Consider the following 9,372-nt stretch of genomic DNA (forward strand, 5'->3'; position numbering starts at 1 on the left):
ATCCATTTGGAGTGGATTCTGGTGCAGGGTGATATATAAGTATCTAGCTTTAGTTTTCTACAGGTGAATAACCAATTTTGCCAACACCATATACTGAAGAGAATGTCTTTCCAGGACCAATGAAACATAGGTCTCATGGTTTCCCTTATTGGCAATAACTAGTATATGTGTAGGACAAGCAGAAAAGGACAAAAGCCATGTACATATGACCATGTAAGATGATGTTAAGCGAAATGAACACCAAGATAGGGACACAAATATCTTTGTTCTTTCTTGCTATTGTTTCTAACCTATTTATAATGTACCATGTGATTTTTTTTTTTTTGCTTTGTATGTTCCTCCTCCATAGTATAACCCCTATTTTCACTGTATTTGATGTTGGTGCCCTGCATCTTGTATATATACTTCTCTAATTCGGTGAGGGGAAGGAAAAGCAAAATGCTTAAATAAGGATACAGGCTGACCCACTGTAACAATGAGATGTACAAACACTATGTTGAAAACTAACTTTACAACTTCGGCGGGGTAGGGGGGTAGTTGTGGAGTCGGAGGAAAGGGATGGTAGGGGGAAAACAAAGGAGGCAACAATGCTCAATAGGAAATGTACTCATTACCTTGCTCATGTAACTGTAACCCCTCTGTACAACATTTTTACAATAAAAAATGTACAAAAAAATAAAACAAGTCTTAAAGTAAAAAAGAAAAAGATGGTATTAAATGAAAAAAAAAAAAAAGGCCAGGCGGAGATCTTTTTTAATGAAGTCAAAGTTTAGGACAGATTTATGTTTCCATTTTTCCAAGTTGCATTCTGGTATATTTCCTGCCTGCATTTCCAAGTTCAGCAGGTCTTTTAGTAGGATTACTTTTAAAACTGCAATGTTTGAAAGACCATGCTGCTGCTGTATGTACTATACCTGCACAGACACAAGTGGGCAGAACCTTTCTTACTTCGCGATATCAACCCAATGATCAAACAGAAAAGAGACTTTCTACGTGATCTCATCATTCTCAAAATGAACTGACATTAGTGAATGGCTACTAACAAAGGTCTTAAAAATAATAGCTGATCAAGAGTTTGCCTTGGAAGTGTTAGTGTAAAGCACCATGCTTGAGTGCAAACGCAAACAATAGTGTGAGGCCTTGAGTTCAAGCACAAAAAAGGAATTATTCCTGACCTAAATGGCTAAAAATTAAACACAGCTGCCGAACTTTGTTATCACAATTCTACTCTTCAGTATTAAGTGATGGCAAGATAAATAACAGTATTTTTTATGGCTCTACTCCTTGAGCCACAACTCTACTTCTGTTTTTTTGTTTGTTTGCTTGTTTTTGTTGGCTAACTGGAGATAAGGCTATCAGATTTGTCTGCTCAGGCTGGCTTACAACTGCAATCTTTGGTTCTCAGCCTCCTAAGTAGCTAGGATTACAAGTGTGAGCCATTGGGGCCTGGCAAAAAATAATAAATAGACATTATGATGCTATTAACACAGATGCCTATAGTATACCTATATGCACTCAATTATTTTTACGCACACTATTCCTTTTCTTCTACTATGTCTCAGGTATTACATATACTTTGATTCAAGGAGAAACAAAAACTAAGTATCTTTTCCTTGGAGAATTGTTATTCTAATCGTTTAACTAGATCTGTAAATGAATAATTAATGAATTTTAAAGAGCTACAAAAAAAAAGACCAAAGGAAAGACAGGAAGAGGGAATTCTTTGTGTCCTCAGGGACAAGAGAAAGGAACAAGTGTAAGGAAGGAACAATCTTCAAAAGAGAGAGAGTAATTCTGGTCTAAAGAAAAAACACAAACAAAGCCCAGTGGCTAGGGAGTGGCAGATTCTATATTCTGGACTCCTTTGTCCCACAATCCCATTGGAAGACTAGAGAGGCACTGTTGTGAAGCTAGTCACTTAGACCTGTGCCTGTTTAAAATTTAAACAAACATTAAGCTTAGACATTCAGTTCTGAAACACATTTCACATACTCAGTATCAACACTTATTCAGTCTACCATACAGGTTTGTATGGTAGAATTCTTTCCATTACTGCAGAAGGTTCCATCAGACAACATGGAATGAGTTCACAGTAAGCCTATCACCAGTTCCTGGAGGGTCTCAGATGTACATTAAAGAGCATAAATGTTAGATAGAATACTTATAAACTATTGTTATGCTCTACTAAATCCCTTTAGGGATAGCTTTGGCAGAACTCCAGACCTATAGTATTGCTATAAATTGTTTATCCATGCAACTTCTACATTTAAAACTTTTTTTTCTTAAACAATTTCAATTAAAAGACATTAAAAATATTTATTACAACCAGCCTGGGCTACTTCGGATTTTCACATTAGTTTGGGAAGTTCCTCATGTAGTAGAATGATCAGCAGTGTCAGCCATTTGAAAGCTGTGGGAAGACTGGGAACAGCAAGCCCAGGAGAGGGCAGGGAGGACTTGAGAAAGGACTGCACTTCAAGTTGTAAAGGAAAGCACAATGAAGACTTGGCATCAGCAAATTTATTAGAAATAAGATTCACCAGGCAGATCATTTCCACACAAACAAAAAAATGGCAATGTATTAAGAAATCTAAACATTTTAATAACACAAAAGTATCAGAAAATGTATTCAAATTCTTTAATACTTTGTTTAATACTATGTTTGCCCAATTAAAATGTTTTTGCCCATCACATTTGACATATTTAAAAATCTTTGCTGAAATTCTATTATCCAGAAATAACTTTTTAATAACTTTGACATACCCATTTATACTCTTAGCATTGCTATTACAAAACCAAAATTGTGTTTTCAAGTATAAGGCTCAAACTACACCATTCCTGACCACAGATATAACTGTGATCTCTCACTTTTCATTCCTATTTTAATATACCAACCATCACCTCACTGATATCCCAGAGTTTTCTTGCTACAGATTCATCCATAGCTTTGGGCAGTAGTTCTTCCTCTTTACAATCCCCAAAGTACCTTCCTGACACACCTTCTACCTCAGGAGAAGAGGCCAAATAGATGGATGTCTGGGCACCTTCTAATGGGCTTTTGAAGAAAGCCCATGACACCAAACTGAAAAGTGGTCTTGCCAGCAGAGGAATATGTATATGCCTCCCAAGATTCGTCCGAACAATACCCGGATGTAACACATTGACAGTCACATTGGTGCCTTCTAAGCGGCGGGCTAGTTCTCTGGTGAAAAGAATGTTAGCCAGTTTGCTTCGACTGTAACAGAAGCTTTTATTATAGCTTTGTTCACTGTTCAAATCTTCAAAGTTGATGTCTCCATATTTATAAAGTTTGGAAGAAACAACCACAATCCTGCTAGGGGCTGAACTTTTGAGGAGTCCCAGCAGAAGATGGGTGAGGAGGAAGTGGCCCAAGTGGTTCACTCCAAACTGCATCTCAAAGCCATCTTCTGTCTTCATGTAGGGACATTGGAAGATGCCTGCATTGTTGATCAAGACATCCAACCTAGGCTCCTCCTTTATAAACATCAAAAGGACAACACAGAATTATGAGGATAGGTCTTGATTGCTCTTCCTGTTCATGATACACACTTTAATAAACAAAAAGGCGGGGGGGGGGGATGGAGAATTTGAGACTAGAAGTGTTTAATTTCAGCTTTTAACCTATGGTCAGACAACTATCTGAAACACTGTCAATGGTATTCTTAATGAATGAGGTTAGGGATTCCTTTACAGGATGTTCTTCAAATACTGCTATTTGCAATCTCACTCAACAGTTCCTTCCTATTTATTAAAATATGAATGTACTTCTCCACAGTAATCTGCAAGGAAGAGATACAGAAGAAATCCAACCTAAAACTTACTTTCCAGTCTTATGCTTTTACATTTTTAATGGTTGCCAATATGCATACTTAGGAATTGTAGTACAAAGTTGATTATTTGTTCAGTCCTAAGACCTTTCATAAAACAGAAGTGAATGTGGATGTGGATCAGTCACTTATGATTCCATATTTCTTCCCTTCATTTTAGCTAAGTGAGGAAAATGTCAATTTGAAAGTCACGCTAATGCTGAGACCATATCAAAATCACAATACATGTCCCTAGGATAAAATTTTAACAAGTATTTTCAGTATACTAAGATACAAAATGCTTCTGTGAACTTCCAACAGAGACAAATGGAAACAAACTTATGCATGTTTAACACAGACACCATCTATTCCCAATAACTTTATAAGAAGCAGAAGCAGAAGCTAGGTCTCACTTGTCCCATCAGGTAAAGCAATGAATCAGACATGAAGATGAAATCATTACACACCAATGTCCCTTCTCTTAATTAGCAAGCTAGTTTGGGTTTCTAATTACAAAAGAGCCAGAGCCTCAGTGAGCACACTCACAGAAGAAGAGCCAGCACTGTGTATCTCCAGACCTACTAACATCAACACCTTACAAGGGTAAGTGTAAGATTGGTTGTGGCATACTCCTCCAAGAGTGTCATGAGAAGGACTTCAAGGCATTTCCTTAAAATTGAGAGAAGGAATAAAAATGGCCGGACATGTAAACTTTAGATGAGAAAACATGAATAAAGTATTTTAAAACAAAATAAGAGCTGGGTGCTAGAACTTGTCTATAGTTACTTGAGAAGCTGAGAATGGGAGATGGAGCTTCGAGATCACCCTGGGCAGAAAAGTTCTTGAGACCTCTTTTAAACTTCAAGTTGCTGGGCACCTATAATTCTAAGATAAATGGGAGGTTGAGAATGGGAGGACTGTAGTTCCAGGTCAGCCTGGGTAGAAAAGTCCACTAAGTCTCCACCTCTACCTAGGTATACACATTGTGGTATATGCCAATGATCCCAACAAATACAGGAGGCCCCCAAATAGGCAGATAGTAGTCTAGGAATGTACCTGGACAGGCAATGTGGCTGGAGCTGGCTCAAGTGGCTCACGCCTGTGATCCTAGCTACTCAGGAGGCTGAGATCTAAGGATCACAGTTCAAAGCCAGTCTGGGCAGGAAGGTCCATGAGACTCTTATCTCCAGTTAACCAAGTGGTGCTGTGGCTCAAGTGGTAGAGCGCTTGCCTAGAGCTGAAAAGCTCAAGGACAGCGCCCAGGCCCAGAGTTCAAGCCCTATGACCAAAACAAAACAAAACAAAACACCAAAACATTGTGGTTGGAGCATGGCTCAGAGACGTCAAAAGGAAAGAAAGAGTAGGTAGCGTAAGCACATTAGGAAGAGCGATTCATAAGTGAAACTTAAACTAGTCTGAGAGGGATAAGCTCAAACACCTTTGACCCCTGACTGTAGAACTCAATGTGTTTTTCCCTATATGAAATCCTCCTTTGAGCTTCCAGATGCCCTCAACAAAGGAGATCTACTATCTATCTATCTATCTATCTATCTATCTATCTATCTATCTATCTATCTATCTATCTATCTATCTATCTATCTATCGTCTGTCTTGTCTGTCTACAGAGACAGAATTTTGTATTTGGATTATATATTGTACTCTAACCAAATTAAAGTGCTAAAATTTATTGTGTTCATAGTATGTAAGTTATATAATTTTTTCTTTCTTTAGTTTTTTTTTTTGTTGTTGTTGGTCATGGGGCTTGAACTCTGGGCCTGGGTGCAGTCCCTGAGCTCTTCATCTCAAGGCAAGCGCTCTACCACATGAGCCACAGTGCCACTTCCAACTCTTGTCATTCATTCACCAAATTTGATCTCAGCATTGCGCTAGGTAGGCATGAGGTTAATTAGGAGGCAATAGAGACATGGTTTTCCTGGGCTTAGAAACTGGTCTAGTAGAATATATACTTATTTTTGTTTTTTTGTCGGTCATGGGACCTGAACGCTAGACCTGGGCACTGTCCCTGAGCTCTTCAGCTCTAGGCAAGCGCTCTACCACTTGAGCCACAGTGCCACTTCCAGTTTTCTGATAGTTAATTGGAGATAAGAGTCTCATGGACTTTCCTGCCCAGGCTGGCTTTGAAACGAGCTCCTCAGATCTCAGCCTCCTGAGTAGCTAGGATTACAGGCGTGAGCCACAGTGCCCGGCTATAAGTTGCCTTTTTTTTCCCCCTAGATTTTTTTTGGATGGATAAAAATAATGTCCAACATGCTCCAGGTGTAAAGACACAATTGGTGACTCATTATTAAATTAATTCTATGCCAGCATTTAACTTTTGCCAAATGTAAATGAAATGAAAAATGTGTCATTTACAACTGCTATCAAAACCTACCTGTTGGAGGATGAACCATTTCTCATTCTTCCCTGTTTAAGACCCTTTTAGGTTTCTAGTACCCAACTTCAAAAAGAAGGCAAGAGTTCAACGATGAAGGAAAGAAAGGAGTGCTCTTTTTCACTAATCCTTTGGAAGGGCTTCTTGAATTAATCATTTCAGAGCCACCGATCTTTGCTGAGTTTGTGTTATTTTAAGACTTTATCATTTACTATTTTTTTATCCTAGGAGATAAATGACATAAATGCCAAATATACCAACCTCTGCAAAGCCTTTTTTTTCCATTTTTTTTTCTAATTAGTCACTGAACTCTAGAGCCAGGAAGGACTTAAATCCTCAGAAGCGGTGACAACTTAGGTATTTCTTCAGGTCCTTACTTTTTCCTTGGTTCTGCTTCAAGTTAACAAACCAAGGGATCAGGAGCAAGAAGCATACCCAGCCCCATTTATATTTTAACTCAAAACATGAACATACATTTTTCTAGGGCTTCCAAAAACTTCCAAATTCCAAAGTATTGCTTCTTAACCTGCTACATAATAAAATACCAGCAATATCAAAACCCCAGCTCCCTTGACCTGCAAAATGTCTAAACGGCAATTAGGAGCAAGGCAGCGGCTATGGAAGGTGCTATGGAATACTTAAAAATTCCCGAGGAAACAGTGATACTCTATTCAATACTTCAAACTACTAAATTCAGGTGGTTCATCCCTTCAACATGACACTAAGATAATCTCCTTTGATGAAGGCATTTGTTTGTGAACTGCATTTTAGCAGTTATTCATAACTGCTGTAAAAAGCAAGTACAAAGCTAAAGAATTCACAAGATAGGAAACAAGGTAGTTTGTCCAATCAACTGGAAACAATACAACGACCAACAGGCACACATTCCATTAGTAATTATGCCTATTTTAAGATCAGGGCTGGGTGCTGGTGGCTCAGTTTGTAATCCTACCTACTCAGGAGGCTGAGATCTGAGGATGTGGTTCAAAGGAAGAGGGGTCAGGAAAGCCCATGAGCTGTTGTTTTGTTTTGTTTTGAATCTCCAGTTAACTACAAAAAGCTGAAAGTGGCACAGTGGCTCAAGTCGTAAACGGCTAGCCTTGAGCACAAAAGTTCAGGAGCTCAGGGACAGGGGACAGCGCCCAGGTCGAGTGCAAGCCCCAGCACTGGCACAAAAAAATAAATAAATAAAGTAAAAATCACTTTTTTCTTTGAATTATGTGTATTATTTTTTCAAACTGAATTGTTAGGACATAAATACTTCCTAGGTTGCTTAGAACTAACTACATACCAAACAAACCTGTAGATATGTTTTTTAGCACAAGGGCATCTTGAAAAAAATTACTGAGAAAATTTGGAAACTCCTGCTTTAGCCTCAAGCGATTCCATTTCTTACAGGTGTCTTTTCTGGGCCAGCTAGTTTTTGATGTCTCTCTGACAAGTCACCTTTGGAAGAAGGCCTTCTAAGAGTCTCAACACAGGGCCTCCACTTTAGTAGATTGCTTACCATCTGCTCAAAGAAATTTTCACATCCCTGTGCCAGGGGAGTATAGAGTAAGTGTTTAAAGCAAGGGCTCTGAAGACAGACCATTGGTAAGTTACCTGACCTTCCTAGGCCAGTTGGCTTGTGTTGCAAAAGATAAGAGATAATGCCCACTTCTGATGGTTTTTAGTGAAGGTTTAATGACAAAAGATACATATTTTAAATTCACTTAATTTTTTTCAATAAGGTTAATAATGCACTGCATTATTTTTATCCCTGTCCATTTGAACAGTGATCCTTAGGATCTAAAATCCATTTGGATATCAGGCCAGACAGAGGTTGTGTTAGGATGGTGAGAAGTGATACTCCCTACTTCTGCAGAAAAGGAAGAAAAGGAAGAGAAAAAGAGGAAGTAGAGGAAGAGAAAGGGGAGGGAGAAAAGGAGGTGGGAGAAAAAGGCAAAAAACTGGAATAGGCATGTTTAAAACACTTAGTTGACAGACAATTCTTGACTAACCACTCTCTCCCAGACCCGGTGAGAGAAGGCGTAAGTTGGCCTACATTCAATTCGGATAAAGGGCAAACGAATTCAAGAGACCAGGGGCCAAATCCCGGGTCGTGCTCGTGTAACAAAATGAAATGTTCAAACACTAGCTAATTTATCGTTCTCCACATCCGCCTGGGTCAGCCCTCCTTCCTCCCGGGCCTGCAGGGGTCACGTACTGGGTCCCCAAAGTCAGCCCATTCCCAAGGTCAGAGCCTGGACTGGGCCCCGCCCCCCGCCCAGGCCCCGCCCCTGCTCCGAGCCCCGACGCCCCCCACCCACCCGGGGGCCGCGCAGCGTGGCCAGACCCACACCTGGAGCAGCTCCTGGCAGAAGGCGCGCACGGAGCGCAGCGAGGCGAGGTCCAGCTCCTTGACGATCAGCTCGCCGGCGGCGTCGGGCGCGGGCCCCGCGGCCTGCGCGAGCTCGCGGCGGAGCTGCCCCGCCGCCTCCTCGGCGCGCGCGCGGTCCCGGCAGCCCATGATAACCCGCGCCCCTAAACGCAGCAGCTCGGCGGCCGTAGCGCGGCCCAAGCCGCTGTTGGCCCCGGTGATCAGCACGGTCTTCCCGTGCATGAGGCCGGGGTCCCCGTGTCCGTGCAGCCGCTGGGCCCTGGAGCCCACGAACCGCCGGGACACTAGCCACAGCGCCCCGCCCAGCGCGGCCAGTAGTGCCGCCGCGGTGGCCACGGCCATAGCCTTCCGGGCGGAGGGTTTGTCGGGCCCAGAGCGAGAGTTCCGGCGTCTGGGCTGTCACCAGCGCGCAAAGGACTATGGGGCGCGGTCGGTCGTCTCTAGGCGTTTCGCGCGAAGCAGCCTGGGACTTGTAGTTCCGGTCCTGAGGAACACCGATCCGATGATTGGGAGAGTTTGGTGCCCTCATGGGAACCTGTCTCCAGCCTGATCTTGGAAGGCCTAGCCTACGCTCTGGGATTCAGGCTTAGGACCATACCCACTGAAATCCCAGAGTGGTGGTTGTCTCTACTGCAGCTACGCCTGAAGAATGCTGCTTTGAGTTTACACAACTGTGTACAGGCCAAATGTAGTTATCCATAATAAGGTAACAAATCCTCCGGGTGTTGTGTGTGCTTTCCTTTAAGGGCTTCTGGGTCTTGTAAACTCATTTC

The 9,372-nt window shown here is 41.7% G+C and overlaps 1 protein-coding gene across 1 annotated transcript; it reads right to left on the reverse strand.

The window, feature by feature from the left end:
* Nucleotides 1-2,505: 2,505 nt before the first annotated feature.
* Nucleotides 2,506-8,992, reverse strand: LOC122108824 (retinol dehydrogenase 14). The gene is made up of 2 exons (XM_042680835.1): nucleotides 8,561-8,992; nucleotides 2,506-3,495 (listed from the first exon to the last, which is right to left on the reverse strand). Exons 1-2 carry the CDS (start codon nucleotides 8,939-8,941, stop codon nucleotides 2,878-2,880), a joined length of 999 nt encoding a protein of 332 aa, XP_042536769.1. The 5' UTR covers nucleotides 8,942-8,992; the 3' UTR covers nucleotides 2,506-2,877.
* Between the last annotated feature and the right edge of the window lie 380 nt (nucleotides 8,993-9,372).

The sequence above is a fragment of the Dipodomys spectabilis genome, unplaced genomic scaffold (assembly GCF_019054845.1).
Source record: "Dipodomys spectabilis isolate Male_0828 unplaced genomic scaffold, ASM1905484v1 ptg000066l, whole genome shotgun sequence".
NCBI lineage: Eukaryota > Metazoa > Chordata > Mammalia > Rodentia > Heteromyidae > Dipodomys > Dipodomys spectabilis.

Coding starts and splice junctions, on each gene's coding strand:
- LOC122108824 (XM_042680835.1), bottom strand. CDS start 8,941: ATGGCCGTGGCCACCGCGGCGGCACTACTGGCCGCGCTGGGCGGGGCG. Junction 3,496..8,560: donor TCTGCCAGGAGCTGCTCCAG/GTGTGGGTCTGG, acceptor ATGTTTATAAAG/GAGGAGCCTAGGTTGGATGT.